This window comes from Anopheles coluzzii, chromosome 3, assembly GCF_943734685.1.
Source record: "Anopheles coluzzii chromosome 3, AcolN3, whole genome shotgun sequence".
Taxonomy (NCBI): domain Eukaryota; kingdom Metazoa; phylum Arthropoda; class Insecta; order Diptera; family Culicidae; genus Anopheles; species Anopheles coluzzii.
The window spans coordinates 60,449,525-60,473,574 of record NC_064671.1 but is presented as its reverse complement, the minus strand read 5'-3'; the positions used below and the strand labels follow the sequence as shown (position 1 = coordinate 60,473,574).

Genomic DNA, 24,050 nt, shown 5'->3' with positions numbered 1-24,050 from the left:
GTACAACAGTACCCAGAACCGAGCACCGCTCACCGTATATAAATTTGAATATAAAAAAGGATAAATTAATTTATGATGTAACAGTCCGAAAACGACAACGGTGCGCTCTTAGGCAAGCAAGCAAGGAATAAAAGGTAACCAGCTATGTCCGTATTTTCTGATATTTTTACAAGGAAGAACAACATTTCAGATGGTTAAAATACACTTGGAACGGTTACGAATGGAAAAAGCGTACCTGTGGACCGGGAGTTTTTTCTTCTCATCACTGCATAATGGAATGTTTTGCGAGTAGAAGGAGTAGAAGCAACAAAGTCACGTCTATTGCATCTCGTTTTATGCTTAAATTCACTTACGGTGCGAACTTTAAACCCAGCAAGCAGCGAGTAATGCCTTGCACAACATCCGGCACAACCGGGCATGATTTATTCAATTTGAAGCAAAATTCATTCGTCCAATGAAACGTTCTTTAAGTGGTATTATTCCTCAACTGAAGTACCATCTTGTGTGTCATTGTGTGAATCTTTTTCTCACGCTTACTAGCCCGGACGGTGTAAGGCGCGGTGTACCGACCGTAGGGAAATAAACAAGCCCCAGTAGGTGATGAAACCGTGGTAAGCAAAATATATAAATATATGCTCGAGCTACTCTAGCAGGTGCAGCAGGCAGTAAAGCTTTCGGTAGCATTCGTTGAATCAATTATGCCAATGATTTGGAACCATGTGTTCTACTTTTCCTAGCGTGGAGCACAACGCACATACACACTAACACAAACACGTTCAAATACACATTCCTTCGGAAAACTCTTCTGGTGGCAGCAGGAGGTTAAAGAAATATGTAGCCACCCTGCCGAAGTGGTCTGAAACCACGAGCACGAGAAGCCAAAGAATGGTGTGTGTGTGCGTGTGTGGGTTCGAGTGCCGGTACTTCCCAGGTGTGCAGTTATTTTATGAAATCTCAAGCTTCATCCCTTTAAACCACACTGAAAGCACCCGAGGGTAGGCTCGTCTCGGTTACCTTTGTTGGTGTTTGGTTCTTAGTAAGCCTTACACTCACACACATACACACATTCATACACACGCACCCAGTGCCAACTCAAATGCAATATCATCCACCCTGACAAGCCTACGTTTTAGCATTTCGTGAATTTTCACCTTCTTTCCATAATCGCATAATAAAGTAATCCCGAGGAACTAATTATTTGCGCACCGTTGTGCGTACTACCGTGGTACGTACATTTCGTTGACATTTGGCTGTGGCCGGCTTTGGAGGGAGGTTAGCGGGCCTGTGTTTATTTTGCCTACATAGGCATCTACACACCTTGATCTCGGTGTGTACTTTGATCTTGGACCGGTTTCGTTTTTATGCAAAGTTTTATAGGAAAGTGTGGTTGATTGAAAAGTTGTTTGAGGGGTCATATTTTTTTCTGTTTTATAGATTGTGGTTATTTCACTTACATGGCCAAGAGATAGGGGACAGAAAAAAAAGGTTTTATAGAATAAATGTGTCGAATAATCATAAATTAAAAAGCTTAGCAGATATCGCAAGATAAAATTGTGATTTTGAACCGTCATTGGAATTGTGACACTCGAACCAGTTTCAAATATTACAATTACAGTCTTAACTCATCGGTTGAACTTCGATCACCGACAAACCGACTTGACACTTGCGTTACAAAGCTATCCCACACGAAAGTACTGTCATTTGCAATGAAGGCGATCACTTTTGTCAAAATAAGCTCTGTTCGCATCTACTTAGATGGAAACAACTTTTTCAATTACAAATGACGGAGGAAGTGTTAGGCAAGATTTTATGAAAATAATTGGACAAAATACCCAAACAAATCACAAATTTGTGATGGGTTTCCAAATCAATACAAATGATGTGAGAAGTGGAGAAAATATTCTTCGTTGGAAGTTGGAGAGAAAAACAAAAAAGGGTTTTAGCAGTTTCTCTTCTGTGTCAGTGTAGTAAACGAATCATTATAGAGATGGCGCTAGTGTTTAACGTATTTTCATTTGAAATAAAGAGACAACTTTTGAAGCTCATTTTGTTCGAAGTGTCACGACGGTTTGTCTTTGCATCGATTCCCTGGCAACTATTTGATATATGCTTTTTAGTTGGCACGTTTTTCCATACAAAAAAGCAAAGTCTATATAATACAGAGGTCGAGTCGTCCAGAACATTTGATCAAAAAGCGTGGGAAAGTTTGACAGCTGGATGAAAAAGCTTCAATAGTTTCATCGTAGCATACATTGAGGTTTTAGTTGTTGTGCATGCAGTGGTCTGAAAGCATTTTCGGCCATTTTTACATCGTTTGTTTGTAATATTGTACTTTAAAAAGTTGACCAATATCAAGAAAAGATAGAATTATAGTGAAATTATCAATAACAACAAGATCAGTGCCCGAAATTACGACGAAATCTTGTGCAGCTCAAGAGGGTCAAAGCTAAGAGGCCAGATTTCTGATTGTGGTAATTTTTAGGTGATGAATTACTGAAAAAACTACTCCATGCCACGTTCATGAGAAAGAAATGTATAGTTAAACTAAGTTTTGAGCACAAAATGCACAATTAGCCCTAAAAAGTGTATGGTTGTTTGGAATCGTTTGTGAAGCTTTTTCATCTAACTGTCAAAAATAAGCTTTCAAAATGGTGGACCAAAATCGAGCTATGCATCGACCTCTGTATTATATGGACTTTGCAAAAAAGTCTGAAATTTTTCTCGGTAAGCCATGAGATTTTTGTTGAATCTTCAAAAACAGTTTTCCATCCTAGCGCATGCTTTTTAATTGAGCTGTCAGCCAACTATCAAGTATTCAATTAAAAATCATGTCAACCAAAAAGCGTTCAACTATTGAATTCTAACTGTATATGAGTGTCTGGATGTATGTTAATTTTAAACCATCAACCGAATTCGAACGATATAACTAACTATCTTTTAGGGTGATAATGAATGAGGATCATCTTCAAAGGTGTCAGAAGTATCACTTAACTTGAATTAAAAGTGTGTTTGGATAGGGTTGAGGTTAAATTGATGAGAGGTTAAATTGATTTAAGTTGTTTGAATTTAATAAATATTAATTTATGAATTGTTTTAAATCAATAATTTATATTCCTGCTAAACTTATTAAAGTATAAATTTATTAACACTCATTTTCCAGTTTATAGTAAAAACGTTTTAACAATTTGTAGTAATAAATTAATTTATTCTAGATCCTTATCGACAAATAGCATTCAAAGGCACAAACGGTTTCAGCAGGAAGGCATATTTGTAACCCAAACAGTGCGAACACTAACCTCCCGCCAACCTTACCAATCTAAAGACCGTACCATTTGTGGGGACTGATCTTTTGCAGGGGATCGGAGAAACAATGGGACCAAGAACGACGGGTATCTTTCCTTTATGAGTTCCCGTGCTGCACCCGGTGCCGCTTCAGATACACACGTATATCAGGCGGTTTCCGCCCTTTGGTGAGGCGGTGCATTGTAAAATGAGCTGAGTGGTGTAAAGCACTGTTTCTACCGGGCAAATGTCTGCAACTGGCAGCACTGACATCTGACGCCGGCCCGGAGGAATGCCGTTTGCCGTTGCCGCAACCTTGGCCTCGAAATAAAAGCTTCATTTTCTTTCCGCCTTCAACCCTGTCCGCACAGGTTTGCTGGTAAGGTTTGAAGTGGGATTTTTTTTGTGTGTTATATTTGCCTTAAGAAGCGTTCCTATTTCCTTGTAGGATGAGCGGCATGTAAAGTCCTCGGTCGGTTTTGTAGCACAATAGTAACACAGTAAGTGGTCGTCCGTCTCGAAAAAAAGAGGCGGACGAACCGGTATTGTGGGTGCAAATGAATGGAAAATCAGGAGCAAAAAAAAAATGGTAAAAAGGTTGGAGAAATTTTAATTCGTTTTCTACGATTTGCTTATCGTGCTGGGCGTTGCTTGGGGAAGGTGCGTTGCGTCGCCGGTTGTTGTCACCGTTTTGGGGCTTTAAGGGAGATGCCTCAGTCGTGGTGCAAAGAGCCGGTGCCACATTTCCCGAGTGGTATGGTTCGGTGTTAGGTTGCCTGGCGCGTGGAAGAGGAATTTATATTTTCGAAAGCAATTTATTTCGGAATAGCATTATCTTGTTTTGTTCGTTTTGTTTTCTCGAGAGAGAGAGTTTTTTGCGATCTTGAGCGCGTTTGCTTTTGGTCATACTGTTCGTTACTTTAAATTCGATACATTGAGTTATTTTAGTGATAATCACAATCTACAAACGAACTGTAACGCTTGGTTTTTTGCATATTTACAGTAGTAATAATATGTTTATTTGTTTATTGGTACGTTTACTGACATGCATATGTTTTCTATTTCACTGCCAGGTAGAGATATGCGTCCACAAATAAACTTCCGGACAAAGGTAGCCTGTAAGGCGTCATCCATTAAATGCGTAACGCAAAAACTGCAGATTGTCGAACCCCCCCCCCCCTAGTGTAACAAACTGTAACGTGGGAAGAATTCTCCCCTAAAAAATACGTAACAGGTTGACCTCTCGCTCTAATGGCTTATTTTACTGAACGAAATCAGATTTTTTTAATGAATTTATCTACTTTTTTACTTTATTGTAGTTCATTCAGACAATTTTAAATGAAAAAAAGAAAAAAAAAAATAAGAAAAGTTGTCCCATACAGCAATCAAATCCAAAACGTACTATTTGTAAAGTTCTTGCATCACCATCATCAGAAGCGTATTTTATCCAGCCATCCCCCTGGTTCTCCATAAGTATGTCCATCTCTTTAGACATGTTTGTTTGGCTTTAGATATTGTACCATCATCAAATTTATTGTTTTATTTCACATAATATGTGATGTCTAATATGTTACGCATGTTTTACAAACGAAATCGGTAATGTTTGCAAGAGTTCCAGCTGCATTTTCGATGTATTTATAAAATTACGACCAATGATCAACTCCGGCGAAAAAGGGTCCAACTGCATTAATTCCATCTCCAGTTTGTTTGAACTATTCGGCTGCGTGGTACATAAAAAGTAGCGAAATCCGCCGGCATAACCACAAGGGTTGTTAGGTCACGAAGTAGAATCTTCGTTTATTACTCATTTGTTATTCGAAAAAACCATATTTTGCGTTTTTAAGTAACAAAAGTTTAACTCCCCCTCTTCCCCTTGTAACCTTACGATTGGGTCGTTCGACGACACCCTCTCCATCCCCCCCCCCTCTTTATCAGCGTTACATAATTGATGGATGACGCCTAATGCCTGACGTCTATGATCTTAGGTTTGTGGACCAAGAAGCATGCACCGAGACAAATAATCTAATTGTTCCGAAGATGGCCACTGAAGTCGGTATATTACTATTCTGAAGAATATTTTTTGAATGCTTTCTAGAAATCTGGACGTGAACGCATAATATAATATTTTCAGACCGATACGGTATTTTATCTCGATACTTTGACATATCTCAAGAGTTTGAGTAGTGAAATAGGTATTTAAAAAAAAAAAACAAACTGCTTTAATATTAATTTATTTTTATGTTTAACTCAAATCTATTTTTTCGGCGTATCGATGCGCTAGAATTAATTGTTTTCCACCGATTTCAATTGTGTACATCGAAAACGCTTGAAGCAACTCTGCTCGGTTTTTCATTTTGCAGTTTCTTTAATTAACCCAACCCCATGAGGCTTATTTCTTATCCGGAAAACCTTAATTAAACTATGTCATGCGTTTGTTGGATTTCATGAAAACATCCTTTGTTAGTTCATTGGAATTAGCATGGAAATGTGTGCAAGTACCATCATTTGACTTATTATTAGGTTATGAGCTCCCTATGTCGTTTGATGTACGCTCATTTGAGGGTATAACTCCCTCCTGCTAATTCAATGTAAAAAACACGTAATGTAAAGGAAATTTAATTTGTTCATGGTATGATGATAAGGAATTAGTGCTAAATCTTAAACAAAAGGACAAATGCATGCTTATTCGCCTAGTAGATCTGCAGTTTTTGTTTTACTAAATATGTAATAGAGTGTATAGATTTGGAACATAATTTCACTTCTTAAATATTTCGTTTTGAGTGTCCTTCGATTGATTAACTATAAGGTTATTGTTGGTTAGCAGCAAATGAACATTGCATAAGCACTTTCTAAGACTAATATCTTTTGAGGGTGAAGTCATTTTGTGAAAAAATGAGCATTGCTGCTGCTGTGTTCTCATGTTGTAGCATTATTGCCATGACTTTCCTTTCGTTCGTTAAACCTTCTTTCCATGGTGCGTATGTACTCATTTTCCCAACGACGTGTAATAACTTTCATCGTTATCGACTAGGTCCATCCGCCCCGCTGAGCGGATGTCATGGACATGATTCGGTGTCACATCATTTTCGGCTATACAATTCCCTGCTGCTGAAACTGTTTTTGATTGTAGCTAAACGATCATTTCACACGAAAACCCAGTTTAACCTTTTTCTCTCTGTACTGTTTCAGGGTGGGTAACAAAAACTTAACCAGCTAACTGGTGGGCCGCGCAAAACGAATGTCGCACATGTTCCTGAAACGATGGCAAACTCCATAAAGGCCAAGTATGGCAATAAATTTGGGATCAAAATGAAAAACACATAATGCTTAATTTATACCTTTGTTTTGATCAGATTCGTTTGGTGTTTTTCGCTCCCTCTTTTGGTTCATTTCTTTGGTTCCTGTCTCTGGTCTGCTGAAGTGCAGAAGTGGTGGCCAGGCCCGTTTATCGTGTATCTGGAACAAGATGGCACAAAGGACAAGAGTACCAAGAAGTGGAAAACATTTTCCACTTCGAAGGAAGACATATTCATCCTAATGATGGAATATAGCACACCCTCGATGAAGAGCTGCTGGCTACGCTGAGGTCGTTCTCAGTTTTTCGTTTGTTTGCTTGCGTTTCAGCAGGCGTTTTTGTTTTCGTCGTGCTGTTTTTTGTGCTCCCCCAAGAATAGTATGAGATTTTGTAGATTTTGAGAGAGGAGGTTAAGTAAATTATTGTTATGATCATGATGGAAAAGCATGAGAGACGAGTGAAAGATTGTACGCAGCACCTTCAGTTCAGTCAGCACAACCCAGATTCGTCCAGATGAAGTGCGATTGACGTGCGTGTATATCGCGCCTGTATGTTTTAGCTCCTGTTTGAACTTTCTGTAGGGTGGGAAATGTGTTAAGATGCTGGTAGTTATGGCTGTGTGTGTATGGATATTTTTTTACACACTTCACAGATTCGAGAAAGATGGGCGAAATGACGAAGAAAACATTTTGAGAAAGATAATAAAATAATCTTTAAGCAGCTCAACGAGTAAAAAATCGTTTCTCTCAGACTTAACGAGTTTGTTGAGTAAACTTTGTTTGTGACCATAGATGAGAAAACCCTGGTCTGCGTGACAACATAATAAACAAGAGTTATGTAAGAAAACGATAAATAAAAAATAATTCATGACATGTTTAGACTGCCTGACTGATGGTTGCATATTAATATTTTACTTTTTTATATTGGTGCTTTCATTGCACTTTCTTTTAGTAAGATTCATATTTCCCATCCTCTTATTTTGCTTTTTAGGGCTGCCTTTATCACTGATGGGTTTGGGTATCAGTGTCTCAGCGACTATTATATGTATGGGAACGAGATCCTCACGGGGCTTGAACCCATGGCAGGTATGTTAATAAACCTTCGGAGTTGACTTCATGGGACAATTAAATTCATATTTATAATGTTAAAAATTATGTTCAAGTATTAATCATTGCTCTTTATATTTTTTGTATTATTTATTTCAATTTTAAGCAAATCCTAAATTTCTTGTGGGTATTTTGATGCATTGTTGTTTTTTTTTTAAATTATGTTTGTATGAGTTTGGTTACATTCTTCTTCTTCTTCTTTGGCTCAACAACCGATGTCGGTCAAGGCCTGCCTGTACCCACTTGTGGGCTTGGCTTTCAGTGACTGATTGATTCCCCCCCATAGCAGGATAGTCAGTCCTACGTATGGCGGCACGGTCTATTTGGGGATTGAACCCATGACGGGCATGTTGTTAAGTCGTACGAGTTGACGACTGTACTACGAGACCGGCAAAGTTTACATAATTGGTTACATTATTTTGTCCAAATAGTCCTTACTGCTGAAATGATGCTGATAATGTTAAACAAAATAATATCATGTACATTACAGGGTTTTCGAGGATTATATAGACATGTTCAGCGAGTTGTAGATTCGTTAAGCGAGATATAGAATTGTTCGGAAGTAGGCGTAGACATGTTCAGCGATTCTGTAGAGCTGTAATTTGTTTTGTTTACACACTGTGCTGCAGGGTTCAATTTTTCATTTTTAAAAGTCCTAAAAGTAGCTCATAATCATTCCCCAAGCTGTTTAATACATAAATTAGTTGAAAAAAGCTTATTTTTTCGAAAACCGTTTGTTTACCACCTGATGAGAATGATCCAAGCTGCAGTCCAAGGGGTACGAAAGTGACAGCTCTACAGTATAACCGAACATGTCTACGCCTACTTCCGAACAATTCTATATCTCGCTAAAAGAGTTTATTATATGCCTGAACGAATCTACAACTCGCTGAACATGTCTATATAATCCTCGAAAACCCTGTATATTCTACTTTGACATACTGTACGTATAATTATATTTCTTTATTTCATTATCATTGCCATTAAACAACAACTTTTATATGAAAATAGTAATTTCACATTTTTTATTGAGTTATGACGACCAGACTGTATTTTTGGGTTATTCTATTAATCTATCCTGCCATAATCAAGTCTATTTGTTAAAAAATAATATTTATCATTTACAATGCACTTCGTATAACTTTTAGTAATAATATTTGTATCTACTTTTAGTACAGTTTGTTATGATTTTTAAAGAACATCCTTGGCAGTTTTAATCGGAAAGTAAATATTGCAAACAATAAACCACAAAGCAGGGCATATCTGCTGACCGTATCAATTAGTGTGGTAATGGCTGAAAATGTCATCGGAAAAGGCATAAAAATTAAAAGCAGTCCTAATATTATCGCCAAACGACATTGACACCGTTTGTTCAGCGGTCGTCTGGTCGGCAGATTTCAGTCAGGTCCTATACCACACAAAAAAGAAACAACCCAAAAAGGTCGAGGTATGATTCTCACCAGTATTCACATATCCAACGAGTGTGGTTTGGTCCTCTTTTTTTCTATTCAATCTTCTCCATATGAACAAGCGTGAACGAACGAAAAAGCAGCGATACTTCAGGTAAGGAAAGATAAAGAGGTAAGGAGCGAGCCTGAGGCAAGGTGGCAGGAGTCTGGCTACGGTTTGTCTCGTTCTGTTGCCACTGTCAATTATCGTAAAAATGGCTTGCTTGATCCTTGTTGCACTGAAACACTCAATCGTTAAGCAGTGCATGGTTTCTATGGAGAAACCGATAAGGATATCTGGAAAGGTTCCTGAAACGCAGACATCATGCGATACGGCCAGTGTGGCCAGATTATTTTTGCGGATTTCGGTAGGAACTCTATATTTTTATCGGTAGTTTTCGGTAGGACCTTGCAAAAATTCGGTATTTTTCGGTATGTTTTGACATTTGAAGACCAGCTAGAAAGTGTTGATGAGCGGGGGGGAGGGGGGGAGTTAATATTGCACATCATTGAACACATTTTTTGCTTACTCATTTCTCTTCATAAAATTCATTTATTTGAATTCATTTATTACATAGCTTGAATGTAAACCATAGTTCTCAGTTTCCCAGATTAATAGCAGAAACGTTTATGACCTGTTTGAGACCTGTGGAATAGATTAGAATTGTTTTTCTCAATTATCTAACTTTCTGATTTAGTTTTTCTCTTTGCTTTCGTCTATCAAAATCAGAACAGCAACAAAACTTACTTTTCAAACTCTAAGGATTAGCATTTTGGCTAATTTTGCTCGCGGATTTCTGCAATTTTTTTAAGAGAGCTCAGTTTAGTTAATGGAATGACAATCCATAATATATATTCTTTTAAACATCTTACCAATTTTTCATGTTATACATGTTACTGTTTAACTTCTTCTTCATGTCGCTGGTGATTTCGATGTCTCCATTTGATGTTTTATGTAACTTTACATACTCTTTGGAAGCCAATAATCCTTCCAATACCTCGGGTGACAAACGATTCCTTAGTTTGTTTTTGTTAAGATTATACTGGGAAAAAAGTCTTTCCACGCAAGCCGAAGAATGTGGAAGAGATAACAAAGCAGGTACGACTCTTCGCAGTACAGGAAATGCAAAATTTCCATCAGAGCGCCGTACGATTAAGCATTTATTCCAAAAAGCTACACTAGAAGTCAACTCCTCTGGTTGGAAATCCTTTAACCCTATGTTCCTTATTTCCCGATACTCCATATCGGCGACTTGTAGCTCTGCTTCTGATATCAAGTTAGGGAACATTTTTAGCAATGGGTAGATTGCCTCAAATTTCCTGTTTGCTACATGATTTGGATCCAATATCGCAAAATGAATAAGAATAGGATCACTTAAATCGATACGGCTTGTGATTTGGTTACATAATGTTACATAAAAATTTATCATATTTGTTGTGACCTCCCTTGCTGTTTGTTGACTTATGATGTGGTTGTGTAGGAGTTGTTCCATTAGCTGCATACTTTCTGTGCCGATGTACAACTTATCTATTGGTTTGTAATTTTGCTGGCAGAACACAACTTTGCTTACATCTTTAAGACCGTCCATATATTGAGCAGTTAAAAAGTTGTCCAGAATTGTTCGATATAATCTTGTAATGTCGCCGTGGAGCCGGCAGAGTTCAGGTGATTCTGATTGAAAGAGTCTATTTATCTGGTTGATTATTGGTAGAATATACTTCAAGAAGGTTAGATATAACTTGACTGTTGGATCTTCCAGACCTATGCGGATCGCGTTCATTTTTTCTTTTGTTGATTTGTCGGCGCGAACATCCACAAAATTGAAGTACATCAAAAGTACATCATACCTCTCCAACATGCGTATTACTACTGATTCCAACGATAACCATCGTGTGGCAGAGGGATGCAGCATTTTAAGAGGCTTCAGTGCGACGATTGTTTGTAGTTCCTTAAAATAACTCCCACGCTGTCCTCCAGAGCTTAGAAAATTATACACATCTCGACATAGCTGCTCAACCGTGCATGGGATATGTTTGCAAGCATATGAAGAGCAAAGAGCTAAGGAATGGCATATGCATTTTATAATGAAGACATTCGGGCAATCTTGCTTAATCATGCTAGCCACTGAGTGATATGCGCCCATCATTACATTTGCACCATCGGAACCGAATCCGATCAATTTAGATTTGTATGGAACACCATCCAACTCGAACTTATTTTTGATCATCTCATATAAGTTAACCGCGCTCGCATCCACTACCGTTTCGATATGATAGAAAAAGTCGTGTACAATAAGTTGATCGCTCTGCCACATGCTCGCTCTTAAGATCATGGCCAAGGATTTCACTCCCGAAAGGTCTGTTGACTCATCTACTAGTAAACTGAAACAGTTAGTTTTTACAATATGTAGAAGCTCCTCGAGTCCAGCTTTACCGATAACATTGGTTTGAATAGCTTGAATTTTTGTTCTACCTAATTTTAAACTTTGAGCAATATCGGAGTCTTTAAAAATGCGTTTAGAAAGATCAACAAAACTTTCTAAATCTCTAGCAGAGACATTGTGTTCCGCACCCCAAGCTGAAATCTGCAATTCTGCATTTATAGTATTATCCTTTTGAGTGGTCAATGCTTTCAACACAGACACACTACCTGGTAGTTTTAATTTTCCACTATTATTAATATGTTTTGTGGATTTTCCATGTTTTTTTAAGTCGGCTAATCCACCGGTGCTTCTCACATCCAGGTCACATATTTTGCAATATGCAAACGTCTTTCCTTTCTTACTTTTTGTTACCCATGGTAATTTTTGCTCCCAATGACTTGTGTATTTTTGGATCCATTTCTTTTTTGCGTTTGTCTTTTTATTTTTAGAATCTAACGAAGTAAAGATCAGAATGCAAAATAATAAATATGTTATTGATACTTAATGGTTATTATATAAGTAGATCTGCTAATATTTTGGCACTATTCTAATATAGTACTATGTATAGCAATACGGCCTTCTCGGACCGTTCCTCCTGAATAAAAAAAATAACCCTACAGGGCCGGTCTGGTGGTACAGTTGTCAACTCGAACGACTTAACAACATGCCCGTCATGGGTTCAAGTCCTGAATAGACCGTGTGTCCCCATACGTAGGACTGACTTTCCTGATATGGTAACAAAAAGTCACTGAAAGCCAAGCCCACTTCACTAGTGGGTACAGGCAGGCCTTGACCGGCAGCGGTAGTTGTGCCAAAAGAAGAAGAAGAATAGTACTACATTGTATGAGTAACTTTACCTAATTGACCACTTGCGAGAGATCGATTTTGACCGTCATTTACAGTCAGAATTTTATTCCTTCTGTATAACATATTGAAATAATGGAATTAAATACATTTCCTTGCGATTCCCCGCTTTGTTTGCGGTGGTCAGCGGAGAATCATAAGAAAATGTATTTGATTCATTATTTCAATATGTTTTACATACTGAATACTAGGGAAATTGAATATCCTTTCTTTTGGTGTACAATAAGCTATATTTTGATAAATATTCAATAAAACATAGCAAAAAAACAAAATTTCACGTTCACTTTCAGGATCTAAAGCAAACCTCAAATAAACTATGCTGCCAAATTGCACATGCTGCTTAGAGAATATTCGTTTTACACTGCTTCTAGACAACCAACTTCTATACCGCAACAAATTTTCTGCGACCGCATTGTTCTAAAAAACGTAAAAGTTTTACAACAAATTCAAAGGCAACCGTGATTGTCGTGGGTTGGTAAGTTTTTCACAGAAATGCAACGCCCGCGACATTACAATCGAAGTAGGCCATACATTGATGCTAAAACAAGGATGGTTTGACACATAGAAAGAATCACCAAAAATTGTTGGATTTTTTGGGTCGTCTAGAAGCAGTGTTACAGTTGACACCCAGTCATATCCGAACCAGCAATCCGGTTCCTAGAATAATAGAAACTTAAGACATGGAACGATAGGAATAATGGGATGGAATCAAATTGTTAAGACCCTATGTTTTTTTAGAAAACATACTTTGACAAATATCCTAAAAACCTAATAATAGTGTTAATAATACATTTAGATTCGAATGCTCTTTTTACTTATGAATTTCGGTTGCAAGACCTCTCTCTTAAGGCCGAAAATACACGGACCGGAATTTCGCGGACGCGTGCTGTCAAACCCATACACAAACTGTCAACAGAATCTTTTCAAAACTGACATATTCATACATTTTTCAGTATGCGAATTTCCGCAGCCGCGAAGTTGAGGTCCGTGTATTTTCGGCCTAATACTCTTAAAACAAAAATATCACAATTTGGTGAGAAATATGATCCAAAAGTTAAAATATATCTTAAAGCGTTTATAAATATGTAATGTATCCCTATTTAATATCTGAACTTCCAGAAGCATTCGGTTGCATCGAATCGTAATTTGAGCAAGCTAACTAATCAGTTGTCTTAATCTACTTAATAACACAATAAAAATTTTAAAAGTGTTTAACCATCCATTCTTTCAAATTTAGCGTGAACCATATATGATATGTTTTTCATAGTTTTAAACTCAACGTATTAAAGTAATTTTTATTGTTTCGATAATCATTTAATTTAAACGCACGTAGAACTGTTGAGCATTTTAAATGATAATAACAAGTTAAGACAAACCTGTGTCATCAGAACAATCCATCTCCTCATCTGAAACATTAACAACTGATTCGTTCGCATCGTCGTTCGAAGAAATATTGTCTTCATCTGAAAAGCAGAACAAAATTAGATGTGGGAGCAGAATAAATTAACTGGGATTAGGACGAGAACAAATGCTATGGGCATGGCGCATGATAAATCTCACTTACTTCCGTGATAATTACCACAATATACCACAATATACCACAATGTTACAATACATGTAGCCATACATTATATTCAAGTTACATTGCAGAGCAACAGAACATCAGATATTATTGTTGAGAGGGATCGAAAAATGTTGGTTAATGTAAAACATATAACTTAAATCAAAGAGTTTTGAGAAAGCATAGGGCGTATGATACAGACTTCCAAGCAGAGCCTCCCATCGATGAAGACACCTGATCTCCTACAGATCTTGCTTCACCTGATGTGCTGTGTGTCCTGCGCTTCCTGCCGAGCTGTTGAACTCCTTCTTGATAAGACATGAGTCCGATATCCTCATAACATGCCCCAGCCATTGTATCCTGACGGTCTTCGTTACCGTCAGGATGCTCGATTCGCCGTACAACCATGGTCATGTTGAAGCTGCGCCAGAAACCCACCGTGGTTAATAACCAACGGAGCCAGCCTACCCCAAGACTCAACGTGCACCGGTTGAAGTGTGCAGATGTGGCGGAGGGGTACGCGACAGCACTCGGGGAAACGCTCCCAGCCAACTAAAACATCGCCGCGATGCCCATTGCAGACCGCTGGCGTATGGTGAAATGTAGTAAAAAACGTAAACGTAGAGAGAAAAAGGAATGGTTCGACAAAGAGTGCAGACGAGCACTATCCGAGAAGAATGCAGCATGCAACTTGCGCCTGAAACGTGGAGATCTACAGACGACTAAGGAAACAGCAAACCCTGCTCCTGCAGGCCAAGCAGCGCAGTTTTGAAGAGTCTAACGAACAGGTGCCGGAGCAGTTATCCCAGTCCGGGGCACCTGCCTTTTTTACAGGATATTGGATGTGGTAGGTGATCGAAAGGTGGAAGTGCTATTTCGAAGGAATCCTGAATAGAGAAAAGGCAGGAGGGGCAACTACTAATGATACATGAACCCTGTCCAAAACTGACGAAACTTCCTTAGTTGCGAAACCTAATAGGACATGGTTAACCTTAATCCACGTTCAGCCGTGTGGAAAAATATAGGAAGAACATAGGAGGACTGTAAAATCGATAAATAAGAAGATCTCGGTTCCTAAATCATACAAATCAGAATCCGAAGTGCTGGTAGTATTTAGCTCATGCCATTGGCCACAAAATACCCCGTAAAGTTATTTCAGGTCTTGAGGACAAGCTAGGACGGTGAAGCGGATATAGCACCTGATTAGTTAGTAAACATTTCATACAAATTATTTACTAGGTTCGATATAAATGCACTTACGTTCTGATATTTCTACGGTCTTAGCTTTAGATATGGAAGGCAATGTTTTTGAACTCGTTGGTCCTTCACCATCGGATCCTGGAATGGATATAATATGAGGTTGAATTGAAATAAGGAGCGCGGTTTTTGTTTAATATTTGCTTATATCAATTATAATTGCAAGAAGCTACCTTTTTTCAAAAAATTCAACATAATCCGATTCATTTTCGCGGCTTCTTTGGACATCAAACACACGACGATATGGGCAGAATAAGGAAAATTATTAGTTTGCACTCAAATAAACTTATTCAGACTCACACAGGGAACTGAACAAGACGAATTCTAGAATAAAACGTGCAGAGTTACGCGTAACTGATAAACGAAAACATTCAGCTACCCTCATTCTATCTTACAGGTTCATTGCCGCGTAAAACTCCATGCATGCGATAAAGATGCATTCACACGACATTGAATATGGATTAAATATGTCTCTTGTATTAGATTGACACAAGGAAATTTGCTTTTCGATACGAAATTTGACATAACGTATGCATATGTGTTGCCGTGTTGGGGCAGCTGAACAATATAACATGGGCTGACAGACGGAGAACAAAGGTCTATGGTTGTCAGTTGGCGGACATGTAGAAAATGAAAAGGAAAAGGTCAAAGTTAAGGTCTCCCACATCAAATTTCGACAAAATCTGTGATTTTCGGTAGGAAAAATGAAAAATCGGTAGTTTTAGGGGATTTATCTGTGAATCGGTAGGCTAATCAAAAATCGGTAGGAATACAGATAAATCGGTATTTCTGGTCACTCTGGATACGGCTTCAGTAGTAGAATGCGGTTAATTTTATTGTTGTTTTTGTTTTTGGTTTTATTAGCACAGGCTTCTTGTGTCAACAGATCGGAATGTGTGCTAGTGCTGGTTGTATTATTTCCGTTGTTTGAATGAGTTTCTCCCCAGGCTTTAGGTAATGGAGGCGCCTGGTTCAAACATGAAATAGGCAGACAAACATGAAATATCATACGTAGAATTGGTGAAACATTATAGTTAATTGTTTGCACTTTGAGCTAAATTTAATTGACTCATCTTTTAGTATTTGCACAAAAACAGCTACCCATATTAGCTGTATTCAATCACCCAAATCAACTATAGTGCAGCTAAACATTTCTAAAATTTATAGATGATATTCGTCAACGAAAATGTTAAAATAAATTATGCCAGCTCAATTCATCAGACAGAAACAGGAAATAATGTTTATGCAAGCTTTTTCATTGGATAGTATCAACACACCCACTTCAAGACGGGCCGCATTTATTTGTCCTTTTTTTATAATATCCACAGTCACGATAGTGAATCTTTAGCGATGAAAGGAAACAGTTGTCATGAAATGGAATAAAGGAAAATTTGCATAAAATGCGAGCAAAACCTATTCGCTTTAGCGACCCAGTGCTTCCAAGTCCGGTGGCTGCCACCATGACGTGACTGCGGTTCACTATTGCTGTCTTTGGTAGACAGCAAGGGCTTTCTCTTCATGTCGTGCCGCTACACGTTTCAGGATGGGACGCAGTATCGGCTTGGACACGCAGTTAAAATCCTGCTTTTCCTCCGTTTCGTAGTCCGTTCGGCCTCTCGTTCGATAGATAGAAGGAAAAAGAATAAAGAAAACGCAGCGAGTGGACTGATAACTCGATGGCAATGGTATGAAATAAATAAAAGCGAGAAATTATATGCCTAACAGAAAGAGTGGAAAAGGAGGAATGGGGGGAAAATTGTTAACCAAGGGCGACAGAGATCCCTACAAGAACTAAACCACGGTCGGTGGTTGGAAAGATGAATCAAGATTTTTATCTTATATGCTCTCCGTCCGATTGCGTACGGAGGGATGGACTTCTTTTGCAAAGCATCTTTTTCTATTCTTGTGTACGGCGTCCTATGAGGGTTTGATTCGGTTTATACGTCAGATAGGCTTTTTCCAATCTGTTCCGCAGACCAGTGGCACACTTTTCTCAAGGAGAATCGTTCGCGACCGCCCGTTGATAGTGTCACGTTTTGCAAAATGATTATGTGCTGGAGGGGTTGGGGTAGAGGGTTGCGTAAGCTGGCGAGCAGTGATAAACGTTTCCGATGAAAACTTCAAGCTGCTTTCAAATCGTCACAGCAGGATACCATATTGATTACAAGTAGCTTGGAGGGTACGTAAATGTTGCCTGCAGTTGAAATGTGCTAAATGTTTACAATCGTTAGAAATCAGTATTAAATGAAGATTTATTAGTACACTGAACTAGATTAATTTAGCCCGATCTGGTGGTACAGCCGTCAACTCGTCAACGACTTGACAACATGCCCGTCATGGGGTCAAGCCCCGAATGGAACGTGTTCCCATACGTAGGACTGACTATCCTGCTATGGGTAAATCAATAAGTCACCTAAAGCCGAGCATATTTAGTTGTTCAGGCAGGCCTTGACCTTAAGAAGGTACGCACATACTCTTCTCTCGCAATGGGAGGAAGAGGAAGAAGGGGCAGAAAGCCCAAAGCACCACCAAGACAACTACACATAGACAAAACCGATACGCGCAGTCGTTCGGATCTATCCGAAAACAGTTTCGCTCTGCTTAGCGACAACGAAGAAGAGCCACCTAATCAGCAGAGTAAGAGATCTCAGCCAGTGACCAACACTAATACGTCAAATACACCAAGCAGTGATACCGGTAAACTACCACCAATAGTGGTTAAAAGTTCATCAGTGGGTTTTGTACACAAAGCCGTAATAGCAGCAGGAGTAGTACGTTACAACACGAAAGCAACGTATAACGGCACGATCGTTCAGGTCACCAATACAAGTGATTTTAGATCAGTAGTAAATCACTTCAAAAAACAAATATCCCTTTTCACACGTACCAACTGGAAGAGGACAAAACGACTAAAATCGTTCTTTATGGTTTACATGAACTACCAGATGAAGAAGTAGAAAACCTGTTAAAAGAGGAAAACCTAGTTCCTAAAAGTGTAAAAAAGCTTGCACTAAGACAAAAACGCTATGACGAACACGCAGTATACCTAATCCACTTTAGTGTGGGTAGCGTGTCTATGCAACTACTACGAACTATCACCGCTCTAGACCACTGTGTGGTAAAGTGGGGATATTATTCCAAAAAAGCCGGTCCCATGCAATGCAAAAGGTGTCAACTATACGGTCACGGAGCAATGAACTGCAACCGCGTAGAAAGATGTAATAAATGCGCCGATGAACACGCATCATCGGTATGTCCTCTTACCGCTGGGACATCGTCGAGTGACGGTAAAGTACCAGAACATAAACTGACATGTGCCAATTGCGAAGGAAACCACACAGCGGGTTATATGGACTGCCCAAAACGTCCCGTCGTAGCAAAACGCATTACAAACACTACGAAAGGCTATCGACCGAACTTAGGAGACTTTCCTACACTTCCTCAACCTAAACCGATACCGGGTTGGAAAGTAAATTCACGAGTAGACAAACCTACGCAACACACATCTAATTCGATACCAACGCGCATAGGTCAGGGTGAAAGATTTAAGGCTCATGAGGAGCTGTTTAGCGCAGAACAATTAATTCCCATTGTTCAGGAAGTATTCATAAAGCTGGAGCAATGCAGAAGCAAACAAGACCAGATAACAGCAATCTTCCAAGTGGTTGCCAAGTTTTGTTTTCCGTGATGGATTTCCAAGGTAATGTACGAGTTTCATACTGGAATGCCAACGGCATTGCCAATAAAAAAATAGAGTTGTCCCATTTTTTAAATGAAAACAACATCAGCATCATGATGTTAGTGGAAACGTTCCTAAAACCGGTGCACGTGTTTAACATGCCAGGAAACAATAGCTATAGACTAGATAGATTATCGGGCCCCAAAGGAGGAGTGATGGTTCTTGTTAGTAAAACAATTAAACACCAGTTGATAAAACACTTAAACCTTTCAATAATTGAAACAATAGTAGTTAAAATTTTCACGGAGCAAAATAGTTTAACATTTATCACTGCATATCATCCCGGCTCGAATATTAATATGCAGGCATTCAAAAATGACATTATAAAACTAACGTCAAGAAAAGATAATTTTTTCATCTGTGGTGATCTTAATGCTCGCCACAAAATGTGGAATTGTGCTTCTCGTAATCAAGCAGAAAAAATCCTTTTTGAGGAATCACAAAGAGGTCAATTTTCTATTTATTACCCAAATAAACCAACTTACGTCCCTAGAGATCCCTCTAGAAAGCCATCAATACTTGACCTAGCTTTAACTAATAACCTTAACCTTTTTTCTCAGTTAAAAACAATCACAGCGCTAACTTCTGATCATCTACCGATTTCCTTTACAATTTACAATTCTAGAGCAAATATAATCCCTGAGTATAAAATCCCTGACTATAGCAAGGCAGATTGGAACAATTTTAAATCCCTTGTTAATCAATCTATTGACTTAACCTCAACGCATTTATGTAATATTCATAATGTGTCTCAAATCGATGAAATGATTAAAAAATTTACTTCAAACATAAACAGAGCACATGACAGAGCCATACCAACAGTGATTCCAGGTAAATTTAACATTATACTACCTGATCGTATAAAAACCTTGATAAAACTTAGAAATAAATTTAGAAAAAAATGGCAAAGACACAGATTAGATCCTTCATACCAAAACAATTATTATTTTCTTAAACGGAAAATTGAATACTTAATAACCTTGGAACGGAATAAGGCATGGGCTAATACCCTAGAAAGTATAAATCCCCGTCATAATAACACGAATCGCTTCTGGAAGCTCGTAGGCACTATAAAAAACCAACAAAGAAATATTCCTATACTCAAAAACCACAACCACTATTTACTTACGACTAAAGAAAAATGTGAAGCTCTTAAAAATCATTTTCAAAATGCGCATAATATAACACATCATAATGTTAGTCCCATTGAAAGTAGGATAGTTAACAAAAATGAAAAATATTTGACTTCCAGTGTGAGAAAACAACCACATTCATCTGAACTTATTAAACCAAGCGAGCTTACGAGATTAATTAAAAACTTAATAAATAAAAAATCAACTGGTTGTGATAGAGTCAACAACAAAACCATTAAGCATCTCCCGAGAAAAGCCATAGTCTATCTAGTTCTTATTTTTAACGCATGTCTACAACTAGGATATTTTCCTTCTGAATGGAAAATTGCTAAAATAATTGCTATTCCTAAACCTGGTAAAGACCATACGAATCCTGAAAGCTAAAGACCAATCAGTCTTCTAAGTTGTTTGGGAAAACTTTTGGAAAAACTGATTGCTATCAGAATTCGCAAACATGTCGATAACAATAATATTATACCTGAATCTCAATTTGGGTTTCAGCCTGCTAGATGTACAACACATCAGATCCATCGATTAAAAAATAGCATTGTTGAAAATAGGGAATTAAAAAAATCTACTGGTTTAGTGCTTTTAGACAATGAAAAGGCTTTTGATTCGATATGGCACCAGGGACTACTTTTCAAACTTAATAAGTTTAATTTTCCTCCTTACATAATAAACATAGTAAGATCATTTTTGAATAACCGGAAAAACTCTGTACACATTGGAAAATCCAAATCAAAACCATACCATAATGTAGCTGGTGTACCACAAGGAAGCGTGCTGTCTCCTCTGTTATTCAATATTTACATAGCAGATATACCAAACACAAGATATTGTTCTAATTTCCTTTATGCTGATGATTTCGCTATCTCGTCCTCAGCGAAAAATCCTAAAACAATCATTAGACGCTTAAACATCGCACTAGAGGCGTATGCTAAATATTGTATAAACTGGAAGCTCAAAACCAATAGTACCAAGTCAGAAGCAATCTTTTTTACAAGGAATACGTGTATGAGAAGACTTCCCCAAAGAGATCTAGTGATGAGACAAGAATACATACCATGGAAAAGGAGTATAAAATACCTTGGTATGCACTTTGAACAACGTGTTACATTCAAGACACAAACTGAGAATACCCTTATAAAATTAGACAAAATGGTTAAAACTATGTATCCCTTCTTAAACCGGAAATCTAAATTGAATTTAAAAAACAAATTACTTATTTATAAGGCATTTTTTCGGCCAGTAATGACATATGCTGCACCAGCCTGGAAGGGAATTGCTCAGTCTCATTATAAAAAGTTACAAATTAAGCATAACAAAATCCTTAAAATGATTATTAATGTCCATCCATGGTTTAACACAAGAGAGCTTCATAGGATTACAAATATGGCTACAATTAAAGAATACATTGAAAGAATCTATAGAAAATATCACGATAGTTGTGAATCGAGCGAAATTCCCATATTAAATCAATTGGTAGCTTAGCATATAATTTAGCTAAATTTTAGGCTTAGTTATAGATTATGGTCTTGTTTGTAATATATAATGTAAAGTTAGTTAGTGTAGTTTGCTTAACTAGGTTAGTTAGTTTAGTTAGCATATTTAGATAGGATAGTTTCTAAAACAAAATTTGTGGGTTTTTTTTGTAAATTTTTCCCACGTTACTACTCAACATCAGAACAAAATCGAAAAATCCAGCAAATGCTACACAGAAAACATTAATGAGGAAAGCTTAAGAGTCGAACCCATTATCGCAAGGAAAACTTGTAAAACATAATTACATTTAATGCTTCGAATTCAAATAAACTACTACTACTACTACTACTCTGAGCAAGTTTAGTATTTTATGCTCAAGTGGTTCCTAGTTATGAATTTGAATTATCAAGTGAAATAACCAATGAGATATTTTTTTTAAACATAAACATAAACATATAAAAATTACTACCGATCCCTTGCACTTACTGTACCCCGAGATAACGATTCCCTTAATCTGAGTTTGGTCATTTTTGAAGTAAAAGGGGTTCGTATACACGCTAAAATACGGTACTCACTTACTTACTTATTTACTTAATTACTTACTTACTTACTTTTTACTTACTTTCTTACTTTACCATTATATATCATTACCTTACTACACTCAGCATTTTCTTACATTTTTTTCATAATGCTAAACCTTATCCCTTTTTGCACATTCTATTATCGTCCTATAAAACCTGAAACATTTCAATATAATCCGTTGTAGGTTTTCAACAGCGGTAAGATCCTTGCCACAGATTTCTGGATACCTGCTTACAACAACATTTATAAAACTACCTGTCAGGAAATGAGCAGGGTGTGTCGGGAAAACCCGGTTCCGTCTCGAGCTGATTTACGTCGTCCTTCTCTTGGATACCGTACACTAGGCTTTCTCTGTTTCTCCGTAAGTTGCGCTCAGTTTCGGTACGGGCACGTACGCGCATTATTGTTGCAAAATGCATGTATTCAATTTAGTCGAGCAATTGAATTCCTCCTCGAAAGCGGGCCCTCACATTGCAAAGGCTTCATCCGAAATAGGCTTAGCGTAAATTTTACCCTAAATTATCGTTATCCATTCTAGCCTTACCGGCGGGCAGGCGGGGTGCCGTATCGGGCGATTGTGCTGCACTGACGCCTTCGCATCTGCACGCCATGCAATTTGCAACCGAAGTTAAATGGAAGCAAATTTCCGAAAGAAGCTTCACGCGTACGATGCTGGTTTGGCTTCCTGTGTGTGTACGTCGATCAGCTTGTGGCCGAAGCTCGGCCGGGCAAGAGCGGATGGGTTTCTTCATCAGTGATAGGCACGCCCTTTTGTAAGCCTGCAGCATAAATCAAGCATAACTAGCATAATCTGCTGTCGGTTCCGTCGGCAAGTGAGAAGCTTTGGCAAATGCTTTATCGGGCACAGTTTGAGTCATGTTTGAATTTTTTAAGGTTTCCTCCATACCCGTCATTCCCTCGTTGGCCGATACAAATAGACCAAGTACGAAATGGACCAGTGCTTCAGGCATTCTAATGGGAGGCGAATACGAAACATGCACGTGCTTCCAGCAGACGATCAGGATAAGAAGGAAAAAGATGGTTCAAATTTGTTTGGTCCTGCTGGTTAGTACCGCCTGTGGATTATGTCAAACGTTTGACCACTGCTAGAAGGTGCTCAGTGGGGTTTCTGGTTGTAGGAAAAATGTGTAGTTTGATGTTGTTTTTTTTTGCTCAAAAGAAACATACATTTCGTTTGTATTCACAAGTTTCGATCGGTATCATTGCTGTATAATAATGATGAAATACGGTCCATTTTTATTGATGCAGCACAGGAAAGGTTCAATAATGTTGTTTAATTATTTTTCATTTTCCGTTATCTGTTTTAACTACAATATCCATACCTCCTAAATAGAAAAAAATCTTGTTAAATTATTGTTATTTCAAATATTTTAAAAATAATAATTTTATTGTTTCAAAAAAGTTTGTTGCGCACCAATAATACATCCTTAAACTTAAATGAATGCACTTTTAATATCATTCAACATAGAAGACATTGTTTCCCACTGTTCAGTCCTTCAGGTCAGAGTTGGAGCTCATAACAGGATGATGCAACATAGAAATTAGGCTGCAAACAAAACCTTTAACGGCGCTTGTTAACATGCTCCCCTTCTCACGAGGGGCGGCTAAGTCCTGCACCTGAAGCTCCAGGGAGCCCAGCAAACATTATCCCCGTCCCCGATCAATAATTTATGTCGTACATGCATCGATAATGGCAAAACAAATTTTCATACCATCCATCGATCCCAGCTCACGCTTGCTCCACTTCACAGGGGCTCGACTTCCGGTGCACAATAACTGCTGCCGGTTTTCACGTTCTTGTGAATAGTTATGTTTGTTTGGTCTATCTTGATGAAGCCACGCGCCAAATGAGTATGA

General features: G+C 38.1%; 1 protein-coding gene across 1 annotated transcript; it reads right to left on the bottom strand.

Annotated features, from left to right (window-relative positions):
- Positions 1 to 9,800: 9,800 nt before the first annotated feature.
- Positions 9,801 to 12,053, bottom strand: LOC120961360 (uncharacterized). The gene has a single exon (XM_049608489.1). It carries the CDS (start codon positions 11,462 to 11,464, stop codon positions 10,001 to 10,003), a length of 1,464 nt encoding a protein of 487 aa, XP_049464446.1. The 5' UTR covers positions 11,465 to 12,053; the 3' UTR covers positions 9,801 to 10,000.
- Between the last annotated feature and the right edge of the window lie 11,997 nt (positions 12,054 to 24,050).

What these genes read in the sequence shown, in the direction of transcription:
- LOC120961360 (XM_049608489.1), bottom strand. Translation starts at nt 11,464, where the DNA reads ATGATCTTAAGAGCGAGCATGTGGCAGAGCGATCAACTTATTGTACAC.